Source organism: Canis lupus, chromosome 36 (assembly GCF_011100685.1).
Source record: "Canis lupus familiaris isolate Mischka breed German Shepherd chromosome 36, alternate assembly UU_Cfam_GSD_1.0, whole genome shotgun sequence".
In the NCBI taxonomy this organism is placed as follows: Eukaryota; Metazoa; Chordata; class Mammalia; order Carnivora; family Canidae; genus Canis; species Canis lupus.
The window spans coordinates 25,646,698-25,670,442 of NC_049257.1; the positions used below are offsets into that span (position 1 = coordinate 25,646,698).

At 36.1% G+C, this 23,745-nt stretch overlaps 1 protein-coding gene across 1 annotated transcript in view; it reads right to left on the reverse strand.

Annotated features, from left to right (window-relative positions):
* Positions 1-23,745, reverse strand: part of PDE1A (phosphodiesterase 1A) — a 230,042-nt gene that overhangs the window by 38,243 nt on the left and 168,054 nt on the right. The window contains exons 5-10 of the mRNA NM_001003091.1: positions 23,523-23,639; positions 22,470-22,610; positions 13,700-13,800; positions 5,982-6,107; positions 2,661-2,762; positions 2,433-2,553 (exon numbers count right to left, since the gene is read on the reverse strand). Of these exons, the coding sequence (NP_001003091.1) occupies positions 2,433-2,553; positions 2,661-2,762; positions 5,982-6,107; positions 13,700-13,800; positions 22,470-22,610; positions 23,523-23,639 (708 nt within the window). The remainder of the gene's footprint in view (positions 1-2,432; positions 2,554-2,660; positions 2,763-5,981; positions 6,108-13,699; positions 13,801-22,469; positions 22,611-23,522; positions 23,640-23,745) is intronic.

The following is a 23,745-nucleotide window of genomic DNA, read 5'->3' on the forward strand; positions in this document are numbered from 1 at the left end:
TGCAAAATCTTTGTCAAGTTTTGTCAGGATTATACTGATAATTTTCCCTCTCACTCTGTGTTATGAAATAATTTGTGTAAAACTGGCATTATTTCTTTTTGAAACGCTTGAAGAACTCACCATCTCTCAACTGAATTGAGAACTGAAATGAGAATTAAGAACTGCCTGAATCTTTCTTCATGGAAAGAGTTTAAATTACAAATTCAATGTTTATAAATAGATATATGGATATACAAATAACAACTTTTTCTTGTGTTTGTTTTGGTAATTTATATCTTTCAAAGAATTTGACAATTTCTTCTAAGTTGTCAAATGCTTTGGCATAAATTGTGCATAAGGTTCCTTATCCTTTTGCTATATGTAGGGTCCATAATGATAACTTCTCTTTTACTTATAATTTATGTTTTTTTTTCTCTTTTTAAACTTGCTAATAATTTTATTATACTTTTCAGAGAACCAATTGCTTTCTTTGTTAATTTTTGCTATTGTTTGTCTTTGTTCTATTTCATTGATTTCCACTTTTATGTTTGTTACTTCCTTCCCTCAATTTATTTTGGTTTAATTTTCCTAACTTCTCCTAGCTTATTTAAGTGTTTTATGTTTGTTACTTTATGTTTGTTACTTCCTTCCCTCAATTTATTTTGGTTTAATTTTCCTAACTTCTCCCAGCTTATTTAAGTGGACGAGCAGGCAATTGATACATACTTTTTTCTTTTCTAATATGAGTATTTAAAGCTATAAAATTTCCTCTAAGCATTGCTTTAGCTGTATCTGACAAAATTTCACAGGTTGTGTTTTCATGATCATTTAAAATATTTAAATTTTTTTCTTAACCTGAACGAAGTCATTCTGTCTTTTCATATTTCTATTTTTCTTCTCTCTCATATGATAAAATTGTTCTTAAAGATCTCTAAGTTCTCATTAGATTTACAATTTTCTAGTTAAGTATCTGGTTGAATACATGAAATTATAATTTTTATTTGACCATAGTATACAGTTGGCCTGTAGAACTGGATAGGTTTTAACATTTGTGGTGTGTTTTTTTTAACCACAAAATGTATTAAAATATTTAAAAACTGTTTTTAGTATTTAAATACTTAAATTTGGAAGATGCTACCAGGTAATTTTCTCTAGGACTATGCAAGGCTATTTTAAAGTGAAACCATGTTATCATAGCCATTGACAATTACATTACAAATATAGTAATATATTCAGTCTTCATGTCTTAAGAAAGATGTAATATCAATTGGCCATTCCTTATTATATTATTTATAATTAAACTATAACCATAAGTATAGGGCTTTCTGGAGTTGAGTCACTCTAACAAATTATCAAACCTGAAGAAGGTCATGGGAAACCTTGAATTTATAACCAGTGGTCAGAAGGGCTGGTGTCCTAGGGCCCCTCTTGAGGTTGGCATCTTGAAGTGAAGCCACTCTTAGGGAAAACTGAGCCTTTATCTTTGGGAACTGATACTAATTCTGGGTAATTAACATCATAATTGTATTGTGGTACCTCAGGTGGGAGTGGAAACAGAACAGGGATACTATTTTTAAAAAGTATACTGTGGTAGAGACCGCTAGCCATTCCCCATGTCCAAGCTTGCTTTTTCATATAATAATTTAGTTTTTACTCAGGCATGCATCCATCTAACAAAAAACTACATTTCTCAGCCTCCCTTGCAACTATGCATATATAACTAAATTTTAACCAACAAGGTGTATACAGCAGTGCTATATATCCTCTCCTTTCCCATTTTATGATGAAAGGTATCTGCTGGGTGCCTGGGTGGCTCAGTGGTCGAGTGAGTGTCTGCCTTTGGTTCAGGTTGTGATCTCAGGGTCCCTGAAAGGAGTCCCACATACAGCTCCCTGCATGGAGCCTGCTTCTCCCTCTGCCTGTGTCTCTGCCTCTCTCTGTGTGTCTCTCATGAATGGATAAGTAAAATCTTTTAAATAACTTTAAAAAAGAAAATAAAAGATATTTGCTATCTCTTAACAGTAGACAATGATGCGCATGTGTGTAGGAGGTCTGTAGGTACTCAATAAAGAAACGGAAGGAAGGTAAGTGAGGGACAGGCAGAAGTAAGAAAGAAGCAAGAAGCAATCAATCCCTCCCTCCCTCCCTCCCTCCCTCCCTCCTTCCTTCCTTCCTTCCTTCCTTCCTTCCTTCCTTCCTTCCTTCCTTCCTTCTTTCCTGGGGTGGCATCTGAGATCCAAGACTTGATTCTCTTCTTCAAAACATATATTATGCCACACAGGATTATGAAATACATTTATCTGAAAGATTAATAAATTCTGCTTAAAGTCTAAAGAATGTGTTGTGGCCAGTTGATAAGAGTAAGTCACAAGTCCTGGATTGTGTATAGAAAGTATGCCAATATGCATAGTCACTATTTCCAAAAACATTTGCACATATTGTGAAAGAGGCACCTGTAGGAAAAACTCCTCCATCAGGGCCATGGTCCACCGGTAGTGCAGCTGCCAGGACTTGGCCGGGTGGCTGATGTCTGCTGCATGAAGAATCAGGGACATAGTTTTGGCTTTGTCAATCCTGTCAAACCAAGGACATGTTCAAATTATCAGAACAAAGTAACAAATTACAGTCTTTTCTGAGTCTAAGCTCATGGAACTTTAACATGACAGAAGAAAATAACCTACCCTTCAGGCTGCTGCAAACTGTTTCTTATATTTTTAATTTGCTGGAAGTGACCTGACATGTCTGTAGATAAAACCATTTCAATCACTAGGTTCCGAAGATCCCTGTGGAGTCATCAAAAGAAGAAAGGTTCATTTGGCCCTTGATGATTCCCAAGTAAAACATTTCCTTAAATATTGCTAATTAAATTTTATTTTTCTTAATGGATATGAGCACAAAAGATGCTACTTTACATGTAAAAGAGCTCACAAACGTTGACGTTATTTCACCCTTTAATTCTTATGGCTTTAGGAAGTTGCCAGGAGAGTGATCTGTGAATGATGCTGTTTAACATGTCCCCTTAAAGAACTGGATGCTTTCCCCACACACATTCACAACCCTCCCCTACCCATAATTCCCAAATACTGTTTTTCTATCTGAAGGGATCCTGACCAACCTAAAAAATTTTTTTTAATTAAAAATAAATGCAGTATTTGCTATTATTAAAACCACCACTATTCATTCAGGATATATCCAGTCCAAGCAGTGTCCTACGTGCTTTAAATGATGAGATATTATTATTATTGCACACTAGAGGGGATAAGAGTTTTGCCCAGTCACACAGGTAGATGGCAGAGATAAGATTCAACCCCAAGAGTTCACACTCCTTAAAGCTGACACTTGCACCACTTCTATCATAAGACCCCCAGGGAAGCCAAGATGCTAAAGTGAGTGGGGATTCTCTATTTCAGCGTTTGGTACCCTGACTCTACAATCTATTGTAGACAGAGCTATTGGTACTATTGAAATTTTAATCAAATTTTAATCTAAGCTATAAATGCAGGGACCATATCACAAAACTTGTGCATGAATAACTCATTCTCACACTATGTAGGAAATTAGTTAGCTCAGCAAAGGCTTGCATGTTCTACAATTCATTGCTTGCTCACTACGGATAGATAAAAAGGTCACTTACACTGGAAATCATATTTTATTTTCATTCTGTGGCATGGCTAATAGAGTAATAAGCTAAAGAAAAGGTATGTGGTCAAGTTGAATTATAATCTTGTGTCAAAGATATTTAACCTAAAGTTTGTATGATTGAATGATTTGTTTTTAAAACAATCACATATTAGAGGTACTTGCTGAAAATTATGAGTGCTCAATTCAACTGAATTTTTAGATGGGCACCGTGAGATATCAATGCTCTGGTTACTGTTGACAATACTGGATAGCTTGCATACAGAACACTTTTACCCAGATATTAAAGGAAAGGAAACTAAAGATAGTTAATAAAATTATTCTTAATTACATTTTTTCTCTGGAATTATGAAGAGACCCATATTACAATAGCAACTGAACCAAAATATTCATTCTAAGGAAAAATGAGATGAAAGTTTTATGAAATCTACAAAATTGGTGCATTGTACTTTCCAAATAAGTGATGAGTAAATGCTAGATATTATCAATAATCAACTAATAATGTATCAATAAACTAAGCAAAATAGTGCATAAGGGAAATGTTACTTATTTATGAGTCTTCCTTATCAAAATTTTTAATTGTTGCATTTATTGTTTAAGTTACATTGAGAAATAAATAGGTATGCAAACAGACAACCAACAAGTCTTTAAAAAGCTATTCATATTTTAATTTGTGGTAAAACGTTATCAAGTTTATACTAGCAAATGCATCTTTGGTAGCTTTTAAGAAACAATATTGGATCAATTAAATTCTACAATCTATATGGTAGTATAGTATTTGTTAAAACAATTCTATAAAAACATACAATTAGGATGATTCTGAGAAGTTACTGTACAGAAAATCTATAAAATATTACAGGAATAAATTATTAGAATAGTAAAGATGTTAAAGGACAAAAAGGTAGTAGGAAAAAAAATCACACTGAAGTAGCAACAGAATCAACTTTGAGAAGGAAAGAGGTTAACTGAAAGGAATATCCATAAAAATTAGTAATATAAATGTTACCTCTGGGAATACTAATCACTGGTGAAAAATTAATACTCAAAATGTAAATAATCATCTTTTGAACCATAGGAAATGCTTCCAAACTTATCTCCCTACTCCTACCTTTGCCCTTCTATTCTCTACGTAGCCCAGTAGCTGTAGCTTTAAAATTCTTTTGCAATTAGATGCTCGCTTTCTTAGATGGAAACCCAACTGGGATATCATTTCTTGCAGAATAAAATGAAAGGCCCAAACCAGCTTCCCAAAACTAAGTGCTTCCTTCCACTGACATTAGATCTGCTTCTACAGTTGCAACAGGGAGCCCATATTTTTTACACAGCTTCAAAAATGGCCTTGAAAAAACCAGAAAGCTTGAGTACTGGGACAAGTAACCATCAGAAATTAGAGCTTGTTTTAAACCTTGAATTAACTATTTATTCTATATTCCTTCATTTATTTTCAGGCAGTTCTTGATCCCAAGGCACTTCTTTTCTTCTACCTCAATTTAAAGAAAAAAATGAAAACCCCCTGATATTTAAATAGGAAACTTTCTGGCTCATTATCTAACTTTTAACAAAATCCTTGTTAAAGATAGGGCTATTTTTTTTAAGTATAAGTAGGTCTCATTGACTAGTAGGGATATGTAGATGTATTTGCACTAAAAATTTCTATGTTTATCAGAAATTCATACTTAACTGGACATCCCTTATTTTTATTTGCTAAATCTGGCAGGCCAGATTTTTTTCATCAGATGAACCAGCTGATGATGACCAAAGGATCAAGAAGGAAGTTATGCTAAGTGGTAGGGGTACATCTTGTTATTTCCCTCTACATGACAATAAGTTATCATCAATCCATGATTTTTTTTTTTTGGCAGACAGATGCCTTGGAGAAACAAGTTAAGATTTCCCTCTGCTTCTGGGTCATTTTAGCATATTTGTAATTTTTTTCCTCAAACAGTGAATTTTTAAATTTTTTTTAAAAGCTAAATTCCACATAGAGAAAAGTAATATATGAAGGAATCCATATTCACTAAGATTTTGAATTTTTTAGGAGCACATATTGGTACAATTAAGCAGAGCTCCATTCCCGAGAGCACATCATTATGTACCCTAAGTATTCGCTGTGTGGTGTGCAGTCTTACGGACTGGCTATGATGTAGACAGATGTGGAATTAGCCTGGGAAATAGCTCAACTCCAACCAGCCGAGCCTGGCTCCTGAACATCTTCTAGGTACTAATCCTCAAAATCATCCAGTCAAGGGGAATTTTTATAATGTGAGTATGGGATTGACTTTCTTCTGTTTTCTTCACTTTAACTTATATAATTTAACTTTTACCCAAAATTGAATTTCCTCCACGCTTCCTTTGAAACTCACCTCCAGTCATCTTTGGATAAATTTATCAAAACATTCATTTCTTCTTCTTGCATAAGTCGATAAGCTGCACTCACATGGTGATTCTCTAGGACAGAGCGATCATTATACAAAAGGGCAACATCTGACCTAAGAATTAAAAACACAATGTCCAGCAGATGATTTCTTTAGACTTCACAAGTATTTACTAAAAATACTCATGTCACAAGACATCTTATCAATAAGAATTTTATAGTTGAACACCTACATTTATGGAAGTACTTAGTGTCTTTTTTTTTTTAACCATATGATAACTTAAAAATAGACTTTTTTTTTAGCACAGTTGTAGTTCACAGCAAAACTGACAGGAAAGTACAGAAATTTGTCATATACCCCCTCACCCCAGACATGTAAAACTGCCCCCCTCATTACTGACATCTCCCACTAGGGTAGTACTTGGTTATAATTTATAGTTGTACATTGAACATCATTATCACCCAAAGTCCATAGTTTCCATTAGGATTCACTCTTGGACATTCTGTGCACATTCTTGAAATCAGGCAAATGTACAAATGACATTAGCACTGCCATTATGCACCCGCCATTATGCACCCGCCATTATACACCAACCATTATGCACCCACCATTATGCACCCACCATTATACACCCACCATTATGGCATTACACAGAATATTTTCACTGCCATATAAATCTTCTGTGCTGTCTGTTCATCCCTCCCATGCCTGTAACCCCTGGCAACCACTACTTTTTTGTCTCCATAGTTTCAGCTTTTGCAGAACATCATATATTTAAAATCATATAGTGTGTAACCCTTTCAGACTGACTTCTTACACTTACTAATATGCACCTAAGATTCCTCCATGCGTTTTCATGGCTCAATAGCTCAATTCTTTTGAACACTGAGTAATATTCTATTGTCTGCCTCTTTCACAATTTACCCTTTCACCTACTGAAGGACACCTCAGTTGCTTCCGTGTTTTGGCCATTATGAATAAAGCTGCTACAAATATCCATATTCAGGTTTTTGTGTGGACATAATTTTTCAGCTCCTTTAGATAAATAAAGACATGCAATTGCTGGATTGTATGGTAAGAGTATGTTTAGTTTTCGAGGAAACTGCCCAACTGTCTTTCTAAATGTCTGTACCATTTTGCATCCCCACTACAACGCAGGAGAGTTTCAATGGCTACACATCCTCATCAACAATTGGTGTCTTAGCCATTCTAATAGATGTGTAGTGGTATCTCATTGTTTTAATGTGCATTTCCCTGATGATATATAATGTGGAACATCATTTCATATGCTATATGAAATCTGTATATCTTCTGTGGTGAAGTGTCTGTTGAGGCACATTTTTAAGTGGGGTCACTTATTATTGTGGAGATTAAAGAGCTTTTTGTATATTTTGCATAACAGTCCCTTATCAGATATATCTTCTGCAAATATTTTCTCCTATCTTGTGGATGGACTCATTGTCCTGATACTGTCTTTTGTAGAGCATAAATTTTTAATTTTAATGAAATCCAGCTTATCAATTGTTTTTTGTGAATTTTTCCTTTAGTGTTGTATCTAAGAAGTCATTGCCACATTCAAGATCATCTAGGTTTTCTCTTAGGTTAACTTCTAGGAGTTTGATAGTTTCACATTTTATTTTATTTTATTTAAGATTTTACTCATTTATTAATGAAAGACAGAGAGAGAGAGAGAGGCAGAAGGAGAAGCAGGCTCCATGCAGGAAACCCAACGTGGGACTCGATCCCATGTCTCCAGTACCAGGCCCTGGGCTGAAGGCAGCGCTAAACCGCTGAGCCACCCAGGCCGCCACAGTTTTGCATTTTATATTTAGGTCTATCCATTTTGAGTTTTTGTGAGGAGAATAAGGTCTGTGTCTAGATTTTTTTTTTTTTTTGCATATTCAGTAGTTTCAAATCCATTTGTTGAAGAAACTAGATTATCTTTGGTCTATTGCATTGCCTTTGCACCTTTATCAAAGATCAGTTGAGTATATTTTTTATGTGTCTATTTCTGGGCTCTGTTCCATTGATCTATTTGCCTATTCTTTTACTAATACCACATTATCTTGACTACTGTAGCTTTATACTGAGTCTAGAAGTTAGTATCAATTCTCCAACTCTGTTCTTCTCTTTCTGTAATGTGTTGGCTGTTCTGGCTCTTTTGCCTTTCCATGTAAATTTTAAATCCACTTGTCAATATCCAAAAAATAATTTGCTGGGAGTTTGACTGGGGTGGCACTGAATCTGTAGATCAAGTTAAAAAGAACTGAACATATTGACAATCTCCCTACCATGAACATAGAATATCCCTCCATTGATTTAGTTCTTTGAATTCCATCAACAGATTTTTATAGTATTCCTGATAAACATCTCATACATATTTTGTTAGATTTATACCTAAGCTTCTCAGTTTTTTTTGCTGCTAATGTAAATGACATTGTGATTTTAACTTCAAATTCTACTTGTCCCTTACTGGCATATACAAAAGTGACTAAATTTTGTGTGCTAACCTTATAGCCTGCAAACTTGCTATATAGTTGCTTATTAGTTCTAGAAGCTTTTTGTCAATTCTTTTGGATTTTTTATATAGACTATCAGATAACCTGTGAACAAAGACAGTTTCTTTCCCAATCTCTACACCTTTTATTTCCTTTCCTTGTCTTATTGCACTAAGACTTTCACTATGATGTTAAAATAAAAACGTGGTGAGAGAGAACGTCCTTGCCTTGTTCCTGACGTTAGTGGAAAAGCCTCAAGTTTCTCACTGTTCAGGGTGATGCTAGTTGTCAGTTTTTCATAGATCTTTATCAAGTTGAGAAAGGTCTCCTTTATTCTTAGTTTGCTGAACATTTTTATCATGAACGGTGTTAAATTTTGCCAAATGTCTTTTCTGCATTTTTATATGATCATGTGTTTTTTTTTTCTTCTTTAGCATGTCAATATGATGATTTCCTTAATTGATTTTGAATGTTGACCTTGGGGATAAATCCCATTTGGTCAGTGTTTAGTTTCCTTTTCAGTATCATAGTTTGAATATACTTAGGCCTTTTCCTTATAATTTGTAATCCCAGTAACTGTGAGATAATCTAGATATGCCCAACAGAGAAAACAAAATTACCTGATACCCTCATTCAATTACTGAATGAATCAACCCCTCTGTGGATGAATCAACCCATCCAGATAGCTGATTACCAACTATTTCGTATTCCCTTGGACTAAAATTACTTTGGATGGAGGGTGGAGGGAATGATGAAAATCATTTAATCTATTTATGATTTTAGTTTTTTTTTCTCCCTTATAATGCTATGATTCAATTTGAATATTTAGATCTTGCAGCATTAAATTAACTCAGAAAACCTTTAAAAAAAAACCACAAAATTTAAAATATGTGTTTTACCACCAATTTATAGTGAACATTATATTTTAAAGTGATGGATTCGTCAAGAGAAGTTTTTTGTTTTTCACCTGTCCATATTTTCACATCATTTGATCAAATAAACTACTTCAAGTAGTATTATTGAACTTGGTATTCTAGCATAAAGTATGAACTATGCCAAGCATTCTCAGATGTGTATAATGGAGCCCTGGCTTCTTCCTCTGTCCTTTTAGGACCAGATGATTTTGCAAGTGTGGAATGGAAGCAGGATCTTTATGTTTAATGTATTATAATGATAAACCCACCCATGTAAGTTGCCAGGTTGAAGGTAGACTGCAAAAATAGCAAAAGGAAAGTCAAGTTAAAACCTGTGCAACTTTGCTTCCACTTGCCCCAATGTCTAGACTCTTCATTATTCCTTCCTTGTGGTAGATGTATACTCTGTCAGCACTAAAACCACCTCACGAAGAGGTTCTGTTTTAGGGCTTTATTTATAGTCAGTAGCACTAGTTACAGAACTGACTTTACTCTGAATGTTTTACCAAAGAGGAGGCAAGGATAAATAAAAGAAAGAACCAAAGAAATCTGCTTTCTGTTGCAAGCAACCTATTTTAGATCTGTATCTAATAATCTACCAAATAATCCGAACTTTATTGTTCATCCAACATAGGGAAAATGACCTAGCAGACAGAACAATTACTTCATCTTTTGTTTCTAGAACTATCATAAAAGCCAAAAAACATATGTAGTTAGCTAATGGTATATAATTCCAAAATAGATTTTCTTTTAACCTCAACCATGGCCTAAAAATTCTTTAACCAATAATCATAACTCAGTTTACAGAAAAGTACACCTGCAAACCTTAAGAGAGAACTGATCATATCTTGCTCAAGTATCTCCAGAAGTTCATTCATATTGTGGGAAAAACTAACTTGAAAATCACATATCGTTTGTTTCATATGGCCTCAAATCCACCCATGGCAGCATAATCACATGACATGGCTACAAGTATCACTGTCTTTTACTATCAGCAGCCAGCAAAGATGCATCTCTTGGAACCAGATTTAATTGTAGCCAACTATTATGATTTTGTTTCATAAATCCAATAAGATTCTGAGAATATAGCATGGTCTTAATGTTTGAGATGGTCTTTGCTAAGAAAAGAATAGAACTCTAAGCAACATTCAGTATCCATGGTAACACGTAGCTCAGTCTTTTTACAAAAAAAATATTTCCATTTATTTACACTTTCAAGGATTTCATAAATTATAATATCTGTATTAAACTGAAATCTAGCATTGCACTGTGTTCTAAATTATTTTTTTAGTCTGCATTCTCCAGTATATAGTCTCCCACATTAGAAATGCATTCTAAATCCCAGAAACAGCAAATAACAAAACATACAATAGAATTATTGATACTAGTAACATAAGACCTAATTTTTTTCTTGGACAAAATGTAAAGGTGATAGAGTTTTAAAAGCACATTACATTCTTACATTTGTGGTCAGTACAACATTTTTGTTCATAGAATTTTCAAATTCTTGTATAATTAATCCTTTAAGTTGATCCTGGTAGGCAATTTAGAAGAAAATAAATAAAATACTAGACCTTTTCTCCACTTTCTATACACAGTTTCCTAATGTAAAATTGGGGGAGAAATGAATTATTCCTCTTTCCTCTCCTCCTTCTTTACTTTCTCTTCTTCCACCTTTTCCTTTTTTCTCCATTTCCTTCTCCTTCACTGCAGGAGAAGGCCAGTCCATTGCCTTCACTTTGCAAAGTAGAAACAACAAGAAGTGTTCTTTGGTTCCAAATCACTTGCTCCCTTCTCCACCTCCTAAAACTGTTGTCCTATACAGGGCCCAGCTCAGTAATGAGCAGTCTTTAATTAAAATCTCACTCAGTATGGATTCAGTGGATGTAGAAGAGTCTCCAACAAGCAAAACTGATCTATACAGTCTACCTTTGCTACAATGTTTGACACAAAAAGTGGAACAAGTCTCTCTACTCTCCAAATGTATAGGCTAATAACATTCCCTTCCACATGACCAGACCTCCAGGTCTGCCTTTTCCCTTCATTGTTCTGTCAATCTTGGGAACTTCAGGACACACAGATGCCTTCCTCAATACTTCACTGCTGGAATTTCAACTCTTCTTCTGTCTCCATCAAGGGGCCATATTATCTAAGTCCATCCCATTTCAGGCTATAGAAGACTAGAACTCTCCAGCATCTGCCTTGGTCATGAGGTTAGGGTTGTATGAGCAGACTGGATTGAGACTGTCCCTCTTCTCAGCTTCTCAATTCTGCACTGCCATCAGCTGGCTGTGTGCATACAGAGAGGTTGTTTAGCCTCTTGAGGTCTTTGTTTTCTCTACTTAGGCTGTGAGGGCTTGACTAGATGATCCATACATAATGTGGCTCTCTGTCACTTCAGTCACTAAAAGCTCTAAAAACGTCTAATCTTTTAATAAAATATTCTTACGTGCCCCACATTTTTAAATGTAAAGTAATTTCCCACAGCTGCAAAATCAGTTGTTGGAAACATTGCTATTAAAAAGCAAATGGACAGACCATACGAAAACCTGCACATGAATGTTTCTAGCCCCTTTATTCGTAACCTTTATTCCAAAATTTGAAGTAACTAAGATATCCTTCATACATGAACAAGGAAACAAACTCTGTCCCTTCCATACAATGGAATATCATTCACCAATGAAAACAAATGAGCTATCAAGCCATGAAAAGACATCAAGGAACCTTAAATGCATATTATTAAGTGAAAGGAGCCAGTCTGAGAATGGCTTCCTATTGTATAATTTCAACTATATGACATTTTGAAAAGGTAAAACCAAAGACACTAACAAGACCAGTGGTTGTCAGGTGTAAAGGGGTGGGGAGGGAGGAAGGGATGAACAGGTGAAGCACAGGGGATTTTAGGGAAGTGAACCTATTATGTACGATATATAACGGTGGATATATGGCATTATACATTTGTAAAATCCATGCAATGTGTACCACAAAGACTAGACTCTCATGTGTAGATGGGCTTTAGTTAATAATGTGTCAATAGTGGTTCATTAATTATAATAAAGGTAACCATACTGATGCAAGATGTTAACAGGGGCAACTGTAGGGGTGGGGAAAGAAAGAACATGGGAACTATGTACTTCATGTTCAGTTTTTCTATAAATCTAAAACTGCTCTAAGAAATGAAGTCTAGTAATTAAAAAAAGAAAAAAATTAGTTTTCTCTTAATAGGACTAGAGGGTTCTACAGTAGTTCCAGAGAAACATTACATCCAGAGAAACTTACATCTCCATCTCAAGCATCTCTGACTTGTGAAAGACTCAGAGAAATGCCAGGATCCTATGTATAGAAAGTCAGATCATGATGAGTCCCAGACACATTCTGCCTCCCAGGCCCTGAGATCTCTGTGCAACCAAAAAAGAGCACAGAGCAGCTTTCTCTTATGAAATGAATTATGTCTCCCCAAAATTTATATGTTGAGGTCCTCATGCCTTGTACCTCCGAAGATGACCGTATTTGGAGATATGGCTTTTAAAAGAGGTAATTAAAGTTAAACAAGGTCATAAGGGTGTAGCCTAATCCATTATGGCTGATATTCTCATAAGAAGAGGGAGCAATACCAGGAATGTGTACCTACAGGGAAAAGGCCATGTGAAGACAGTGAGAAGATGGCCTTCTGCAGGAACCAAACCTGCTGACACTTCTTGGACTTCTAGACTTCAGAACTGTGAACATTTCTGTTATTTACACCACTCATCTGTGATTTTGGGAAAAGAGCCCTAGCAGACAGATACATCTCCACTCTGGTATTTGGATTCTAATACCTGCCATTATTACCATCATTAAAAAAAAAAAAAAAAACCTCATTTTCTAATTATTTTCAATTTAGCACTTCACACTAACTTGGAAATAAAGTTTCTTTGATTTTTTTTCCAGGAGCACAATTTTATTACTTTCAAATACATAATGATACTAAACTGATGCTTTAAATAATATGTTGTTAAGATTCATCTCAGTCAGTAGATGTCTGACTTGTGTGCTGGTTCAAACTTATGTTCTGGGCAGAGAGAAATTATCTGACACATTTTTACATTCTTTAAATTGCTAAATATGTCACCAAATGCTCATAGAATTTTCTTGATAAATAATTGATTGTAGCTTAAGAAATTTTTCTAGAATCCATTAAAATTGTTATTAGACATCTTCACTGTTATTTTTAAATTTTCTTAAAAATAAGTAATATGTAGAAAAATAGATTTCAAGTTTTAGCTTAGAAAAGTTAGTACTTTATATAGCTTACCTTGTCTGAATATGAAAGTTGTTTGTAGTTCCTGTATGCTCATAATCATGAATGGCAGCGGCAAAGACCATTGCTAAAATTTCCAGTTCAGTGAGCCAGTGCTAGTAAATTAAAGAAAGATACTATCATATTTAGAAAGCAGAAGCCATTTTGTATTTCTACAAGAGATTTCCAGTGCACCCAGTATAAGTAATCATATAAATACATTAAATTATTTTTATTGATTTTATTTTAATGATTATTTTTTAAGATTTTATTTACTTATTCATGAAAGACAAACAGAGAGAGGCAGAGACACAGGCAGAGGGAGAAACAGGTTCCCTGCAGGGAGCCCAATGTGGGACTCAATCCCACGACCCTGGGATCATGACCTGAGCCAAAAGGCAGACACTCACCCACTGAGCCACCCAGGTGCCACATATTTTTATTGATTTTTAAATACATTTTTTCTCCCCATTTCACACCCATTGATGGTGCATAATGAATGTTTCATGAGATCAGTGATTGTTTCATGGCTTGTAAATTCAAAATACAGACCTTATAATGTTCCTTGCCAATCAGAAAAGGACTAATTTTCTATGATTTAAAAGGTAAGCCCTGAGTGGATTTTTGAATTCACAGACTTATGAATTTGGGCTCTCATATAATCAATTACAGCTCAGTAATTTTAATAATTTTTGGCATAAGGGTCCATATACCATTAAGATGTCTCTAGCTAGACTTTTGTAGAAAACTCTTCTATGAGAAGATTTTACACCTAAGAGTTGCAAATACTCACTTTGCTCTTTAGAGAACTGAACTTCACTTTTATATTTAAAGATTTGTAAGAGTTTCTAAGACTTTATCAAATTTCTTCTTCATAACACACATAAACTGTGCAATTAAACTTTTTTTTAAAGATTTATTTATTTACTCCTGGGAGACACACAGAGAGAGAAGCAGAGACATAGGCAGAGGGAGAAGCAGCCTCCCCGCAGCAGGCTCCCATGCGGGACTCGATCCCAGATCTTGGGATCACGCTCTGAGCCAAAGGCAGACGCTCAACCACTGAGCCACCAGGCATCCCTGCAAGTAAACTTAATAATAAAGATAGAACAAGTGTTTTCATATAAAATCCAGACCACTTGCTTCATATCCATTGATCTTTCTGTTATCAATTAATTAGATGGTTTAACCAAATTTCTCTATTTTAAGTCTACTTAGGTAATTTGGTAGTTTATTCATCACTGAAATTTTGCATAACAGTTTTATTATACTGTCCATTATGGTAACCACATGTGACCACTTAAATTGAAAATAAATAAAATTAAGATTAAGTTCATTTTCCCAGGCACAGAAGCTACATTTCAACTGTTCAAAAGTCACATGTAGCAAGTAGTTACCATATGAAACCCTGCAGATGCAGTGTTTCCATCTCACAGAAAGTTCTATTAGATAGAAGTACAAGTAGGTGGTACTTGATGGTGGGAAATGGAGGATCCAAATGATACAGAGCTTGCTTTTAGGAGTCTCATTTCCATGTATTTAAACAATGAACTCATATAAAGCAACAGAAAAATATATTGTAAACTACATGCATACTTCATAAAAGGTCACAAAAAAAAGGTACAATTGAAGGGCAGATAGAATGTCTATTTGGTGGCAGGGAATCTTGGAAGAATGAGCAAAGATTAGATTGCCCATTCTACGTGCAGTATTAGGAACAGAGAGATTCTAAATAGAAAGAGCAAATGCAGAATGATACTATAGAGGCCGATATGGAAGTTGAGCTGCCAATAGTACAGTTGTATTGGAGAATTGAGAGGAATGAGAGTGGAGAGTGCAGATCAGATTATGGGAAGAGTTGACAGACTACTTTGATTAAAGCTGATGAATTTGGATTTTGTATGAAATGCAAGAGGGAGCCACTGTAGTAGGTCCAATGAGTCAAAAATGAGAGGCAACAACTGTTAAATTTCCTAATTGACGAAGCCATGATCTTATTAACCTTTGCTCCTCTTCACATAACCTATCATGGTCATCAGCACATAGTCGGAACTTAACATTTGTCTGCTGACTTGAATTTCACTGGTTTTGCTTTAGGAGGAGGTAGTACGGAGTAGTAAATAATCTCTACCATGGATAATCAGACAATTCTGGTTTTAAATCTTTGTTGATCCTTAGGCAAATAAGTTATTTACCCTCTGAGCCACAAGTTCCCATGAAAGAATTTGTGATCATTCCCTGTGGAATTTTTTTTCCCCTGTGGAATTTTAAAAGAAGTTTTTAAGTTAATGTATTCAGCGTGCCTTTCACAAATCTTGTCATACAGTAAAACACAGAAAAAAAATGTCATTTTACTGAACTTATTACCTTAAGTGCACTGTAGAAGGCACTGAGTCTGGAAAATAATAGTGAGCTAACATATCTTTAGTGATTGCAATTCAAGAATAAATGTCTCACAGCTGGAAGACTGAGAAGAAATGATTTTCAGAACCAATGGGAGTTGATATAACTAGCTATTTTGTGTTTATGGGTGCATTTAATTGTGAGTCATTAAAAGGAAGAATGGCCTGTATTATAGACTAAAGTGGGACTGAGCCTCCAATGTCCCCAGTGTGACTGGGAATTAAACACCATGAAATGAATAGCAATTAAAGTCAAACCAGGTTTTGTACCCCCAGAAATTCATTGTTTTATATAAAAAAATGATCCTAGAAACAAGTCACCAGTTTTCTTACATATTTCCTATTTTTTCTAAAGATTTTATTTATTGGAGAGAGAGTCCATTTAGGGATGAGGCAGAGGGAGAAGAGAATCTTAAGCAGACTCCATACTGAGCATGGACCTCAAAGTAGGGCTCAACCCCAGGACCCTGAGATTATGACTTGAGCCAAAACCAAGAGTTGGACACTTCACAGACTGTGCCACCCAGTGCCCCGTATGTATTTCCTATTGATTATATTTAAGATTTAGAGATTTCACTGTGATTTAAAAAACCCCCGTAACATTCAATATCTGCAATAACATAGAATATGAAGTTGCAATTCTAAAAAAAAATTAGGGCAACAGAGATGGATTTTAATTATAGATTATCTCATAAGTATTTACAAGTATCTTCTTAGCTGTCAAAACTAATTATACTTATTTCTTGTTTTTTGTCTCATTATTCTGCTTCCCATAAATACTACTTCCTCCACAAATCCCTCTTATTTATTGCCACATGATAGCCCTAGGAATTAAGCTTAAATTATAAAATACTCTGAAGAGAGTAAAATGTTGACCTCTCTCACCGAATTCTAAAAGCACATCTATTTCGTATTAGTGAAAGTAGAATTTGGGGCTGATTTTTAGTTCCTTGGTTGTTTACTCGTTTTACATGAGTGCCAAATAGAGAATTCTAACTCAGAAAATGGATGCTTACATTCATGGATTTTGTGTGAATCATGAGAACACGCCAGAGAGAACAAGGCTGAGCCCTGTCCCTCTTCCCTAATAGCACAGTGGTCAGTACATCATCTACTTTCTTCTGATTCCTCATGGGTGACATAAAGGGTTAAAATGAGGAGTCATGATCAGAGCAGACACTGTTCTTCATCTGAACTGCAGTTTGCATTTTGTCTAGAGACACACCCAGGCACACTAACCCTAAAGTGAGCGGTCCTCGAATTACATCAGAGGGACCTGCTGGCTGCCAACGGTAGTTTGTACAAGGACTGAAAGGAGAAAGAAAGGAGAAGGAGCTGACACGGACTGAACATGTTAGTGAACATGGTTGCTGTTTGTTTGTATAATCACCCTATTTTCCACTTACGCGGTAGATGTTTTTATCTTTACTTGGCAGATAACAAAGCTGAATCCTAAAGAATTGAATCAACCTGCCAAAGGTCACATAATTATCAAGAGGCAGAGCAGGAATGCAACCCGTCCAGTGTTTCTCCTCCCTCCGGCGACCACAGTATTCCCTCTACCGATGACAACAGCATCCAGTACTTGAGGGAGACAATATGCAGAACACAGTTTTCTAAGGTTTCAGAAGCAGAATTTCTAGATGATTTAACTGGGTATATTGATGGGTAGAGCCTTTAAGACTTAAGATGTAAATTTTCATATCTGAATTATTCTGTGTGTGTGTGTGTGAGAAAGAGAAAGAGAGAGAAAGTGTATGTGTGTATATAATGTTGGGAGAGTTTCAGGTCAGAAAACAACATTGACCTATTAATTCCTCATGTGTCTAAAACGGCATAATTAACAACTCTTTTAGCTAAATTGTAGGGTTGGACACCTTTTTCTCTATCCCTTTGAACAAGATGACATAGTTTGCTATAACTTATCCAGTATAGAGAGTATTATAATATTAATATTAATATTAATATACTCCAGTATAGAGAGTATAATAATATTAATATTAATTAATATTAATTTTTATACATATAAAATAATATAGAATAAAAATAAGTTAATAATTAAGATGTCTGTTAATGCCTATTATGTTTCAGGAACTAGGGTAGGTGCATCCATATATGGTGTCATTGACTCTTCACTGTCATCCTACATGGTGGTCAGTATTATTAACTACATATTAATGACAAGAAAACCAAGGTAGTGAGTGAGTGAGCTAGGTCATGGTAGAGCAGAGTTTCAACCCTATGTCTGATTGCCTGGAAAGCCTGCACTCTTTCCACTCTTCTAAACATTGTTGTCTGGAAAGCCATTTGCAAGAACAGAATCACCACATAGTTTGTAGAATAGAAACATATTGGCATATTCTCTGCAGATTGATTGGAGAAAACCTGAGTCATTCCAGAGCGTGGGAGGCTATTTCTGGGTATAGTCAGTGGACTTACAATTTCCAAAAGAAATAGATCTCACGTCATCATTTTTTTCTTCTACTCCTGATATTAGAACACAGTGCCAGGAGCCCTTAAACACAAATGTTCCCTTACCAAGGCCCTAGGATGATTTCAAATTCGGAGAGACATTTGGAGGTGGCTTCGCAGCATCTGGTGAAGCAATTTGCTCCTTAGCAAATGGATTGAGGTACCACACACCACTGTCACCTTGGCACAGGGCTACAAGTTAATTAAGTGTCAAAGGACAGAGAGAGAGACGGACTGGGATCAAGTTTCCTCTGCAGTCTAGTCCCAGGCTGAGGGCATCCCTGTGACATTAACAGACTGAAGGGCAAGAGCTCCATCACAGTCCCTTTCAGGCACTGGTCCTCAGCACATTTTGCAGGTGGCAGGCTGCATTAGTCACAGTTTGGGGCTGCCACCGGACTACTCCATAAATGTCACATGGATAAGACTGTCGTGAAATAACAGGGCATCAACTAAAACAAGAAAGCCAGTGACCCAGTCTTCCCCGTTATCAAATCCGAGGGGTTTCAGCTAAATGAATATTTCTATAATGCATTTTTGTGGTTTCAAAGAACCAACACATTCATCTGTGGGAAAATTAATACTAACCTACCACTGCTTTTTTCATCTGAAGTAAAGCTTGTTAAAATAACTTCCCTAAAGCTACCAAGCGGGCTGTGTAATTTAGTTTTGGCAACATCGTCAATAAATTCATTATTCATTTTGCCTTTCCTCTTACCATCTATCATAAAATTTCTCATTACTCCCTGTAGTTTAAATATATTTTCCTGATCTCGGACAATGACAGTCTTCCACTAGAGGATTTTTTGTAAAGGCCACACTAATAGATGAGTAAAGAGCCCACTGACACGTTGCTGAAGGATGAATCAATTAGAAACCAGTTCCCCCCCCCCCCCCCCCCCATGGAACCTGCTAAAGTAGAGTGAAGTTATGTTTATGATTGGTAAGTTACGGACTATGTGATCTTTACTAATGTCAACTTTCTAGCAGTCAGGCCAGGCCAGGCCAGATTTCCCCAGTCTTCCAGAGAAGTTAGGATGGCTTGTTATTCCCGGGAAAGAGTCCTCCTCACAAGTTGGAGGCAAAAGTCACACCGTGGATATGAATTTCTCCTTTTACCAATAATACAGCATCCTTCATCTCTTCGATGTCAACTTCAGAAGAGAAGTTCTGAAGCTGAAATAGGCTTTTATTTGGCTGTCTTTACACTGATAGCAAAAAAAAAAAAAATTACTTAAGCAGAAACATATTTCTAAATGATGGAATTTTGATTACCTCCCCTCATAAAACAGTACATATCTCCTCATTGCATTTCCTAATTAAAGTAGATATTTGATTATCCTGAAGGAGGCATTACTTTTCAGAGCGGCACTTAAATATTTCATTTCTCAGTTAACTTTTTCAAAGCCACAGAATTTAGGAAAGAGGACATGCTACACTTAAAATGAAAACCATCTCACTACTGGATTCAGGACCAAGGCCTTAGAAAGGAAAGAGCAAGTAGCTCTCACCAGGAAGATGTCGAAGTGGCTTTTTTCAAGTGTAACAGCATTTGTGGCTATCAGGAGGCAAAGAGTCAAGAAATAGCTGTGAAAGTCAAGTCTTATAAAACCAAAGGAACTTTAAAAGAATTTCTGTGTGTGTGTGTGTGTGTGTGTGTGCGCGCGCGCGCTCAGGTGCTAGAAACAGTTATAAAGAAGGCTATGTAACTACTTTCTAAAAGTTTATCAATCTTACAGCTATGGCTTTGAATGCTTGATTTTCTACTTTATAAAAAAAAGATTTTATTTATTTATTTATGAGAGACAAAGAGAGAGAGAGGCAGAGACATAGGCAGAGGGAGAAGCAGGCTCCATGCAGGGAGCCTGATGCGGGACTTGATCCCGGGTCTCCAGGATCCCACCCCGGGCTGAAGGTAGGCGGCGCTGAACTCCTGAGCCACTGGGGCTGCCCTCTACTTTTTTTTTTTTTTTTTTAAGATTTTTATTTATTCAATCATGAGAGACACACACAGAGAGAGAGGCAGAGACGCAGGCAGAGGGAGAAGCAGACTCCATGCAGGGAGCCTGACGCGGGACTGGATCCCGGGTCTCCAGGATCACGCCCTGGGCTGAAGGGGGTGCTAAACCGCTGAGCCACCTGGGCTGCCCTTATTTTCTACTTATTATTGTTAACTTCTACTTCCCTTTACATGTCAAACCAGACTCCTGGAAAGATGAGTGAGTAAGCTTCAACCCAGGACCAAGGAAGTCCCGCCATGATTGCATCTGATCTCAGCCGAGGGGCACAGTTACACCGTAAGTCTGGGATGCCCGTACATATGTCTTACAATAGAAAAACATAAGCTCTGAGGGTGACAACACACACAGTTCATTCAGCCTTCTACAAGGTCACAAGGGGGCCATGCTATTTCATAAGTTAAATTTTTGAGATTTCTTTCTCCCCTAAATAGGACTTAACTCCAGAGCAGGTTACATTACTTTGTAATTTTGTGGTAGAATGTGTATGTCTATTGGATTGGTGGTAAGACTCCAAAAAAATCCTTTATTGAAAGCCTTTATTAAAAATTGATCTGCTAGCCATTAGCCATTATAACTGCCAGCTATGTAAGTGAAGCTCCATGGATGTCCTGCCCACTGATGTCCCCAGATGTCTTCAGCCATGGTTGCTAGCTAATTGTAAATCTATCAACAACCTCAAGTGAGAACCTGCTAGTTGGGACCCTTCTAACTACAGACCCTTGGGAGATATTGATGAGTTGTTGTTTTAAGCCACTAGTTTTAGAGCAGTTTGTTTTGGACAAACAGATCATTGAAACACAGGTTAGAAGTGGGATCTGGGCCCAAGGCATTGGTGGATATGCAACGTTTTGGAGGCAAAGAAAGATGAAGAGGAGTAGATAATTTCTTCAATCATAATATGAGACACTATTGGATGAACCACAGAAAATGGACTGTATGTGTAGTAAACAACACACTATTGTTTCTTGGGGGAAAATAAAATTGTTATGAAAATTTTCTATGTATGATAAAGTTGAAGAATCATGCAACTGTTGTATATTTTCAAGATCTTCAGGATGACATACTGTGGCCCTGGGGCATTGCTTGGGACCAGATTAAGAACGGTCTCTGGTGTGGACAGATGAGGTATTGAGGATCTCTGGGCCCCAGAGAGTATTAGTTACATAGATCGGAGTGCCAGTGACCCAACAGAACATGTGTGTGACTTCTAAAATCAAAATAGTTAGTGCATATTGTGGGATTTGGTGGAGCATTCTATTTACATGCAGTTTATGGCACTGCTTCAGCATAGGCTGACGCATAAAAGAATCAAGAAGGTACCAAGAAATTCCAAGCAGTGTCAGAATTCCTAACATCTACTCAGGTTGTCTCCAGATTGCATTGCTGAGTTAGTCACTGATTCATTCATGTGGAAAGAAGAGGAAGGAGAATTTGGGAAAATTCATAGAAATAATTTCCGAAATCCCTACTAGGATTTGATTGTGATTAGCAATGCAACTAAAGGAGAAAAAGCCACAGAGGTCAGCTTGGGAGAACATGATAATATGAAGAAAGAGCACTGTAGCTTTTATCCCAAGACTTTTTATGTAGGTCATTTTTTTTGGCTGATCCCTACAGGAAAAATAGGTTATGAACAAAAATATTCTAGAGTTCAAATTTTGGGAATTTTGCAGTATATTTGCATTTGCCTCTGGATATCTTTTCACAGAGTTAAAATATTTTTTTGGAAAATGTATATTATGAACAACTCATTAACCCTCATAAATCCAAAAGATCATTTCTTACAATACTTCTATGGGCATTAAAGGGACAATGGCAACGTAAAAGAAAGGAATTTGATATGCCAAACTATTCCAAACTAACAGACTTCAGTTACAAAAACTTTCTTACCATGATACCTGTATGAAGCATTATGTAGTGCACAGTTTGCGTGACATCAGCTGCATGAATCAAATTGTGATAAGGATTTTTGTACTTGCTGTAACCAACTTCTAAAGCTTCTGCAAAGGAAATTAGGCAAGAAACAGGAATCTGCGAAAAGTAATAATTATGATTATATTTTGACCAAAATAGTAGCACTAAATCAACATGAGCACAACAATGTTTGGGATAGGACACAAATATGAGTCAGATGTGAGCAGTAGGTTCTTGAAGTTAAATGTAGGTTGTTCTGAAAAACTGTTTTATTAACCTGTTAGCTTTTAATCCTGAGAAAGATTGCAACCTCCGGGTCTTTGACTAAGATAGATGAAATAACAATCTTACCCATAAAAAAAAAAAAAAAAAAAAAAAAAAAAAAAAAAAAATCTTACCCATACTGTCATCTTTAAATGTTTATATTTTCCAGAGCCAAGACAGAAGGCTAGTTCTTAAAAGGGTAAAGTTCCCAATTACAGTTGGGAAGTTTAGTTTTTCTATCTGTAATACAAGGGATTAAAATAAATGACCTCCCAGTACCTTCTAGCTCAAAAAGGCCATGATCCCATTGGTAATGAGGAAAGGTACACCTTGCAGAGTGCTCAAAAATCTGGATCAAATCTGTTGCTTAAGTGGCTCTAAATGAAATTAATTAGAAGCTCTTTCATCTCAGTTTAAGAAAAGCTACCAATAAAGGTTCATTCTGTGTTTGGGAAACAAGATATTATATTAAAACAAAAACAAAAACACAGCTCCCAATCTCTACATGACTGTTCTGTGAGTAATTCAGGGGGATGTTGTATCTTGTTGGAATGGGGCTACCATGGCCCCATGATATCCGTGTGGAAATATGTCAATGAGTCATGGAAAATAGCTACACCGTGTGGTGAACTCATCCCCCTAGGCCTGGGACCTGCCGACTAGAAACATGAAATGCACTGATTGATGACTTGATGGCTCTGCATTTTAATTCTTACTCAGATAACTAATTCTAGGAGCATTTTACTTTTGTTCCATGTTTCTGACCTTGAAACGATTGATAAGATCATATCTGGTAAACAGTTCATAAATCATAAACTTCAGACTGTGTTCTCCACTTGCTTCATTTAAGGCAAATACGTCAAAAGACCATTTATCAACGTCCTGTAAGAAGAAAAAAGGAGTAAATACTTTAGATGACAATATTATAGAGTTGTTTCTTTCTATAAAAAATTCTTGGAAAGATCAAGAATTGTAGATTCAGCAGGTC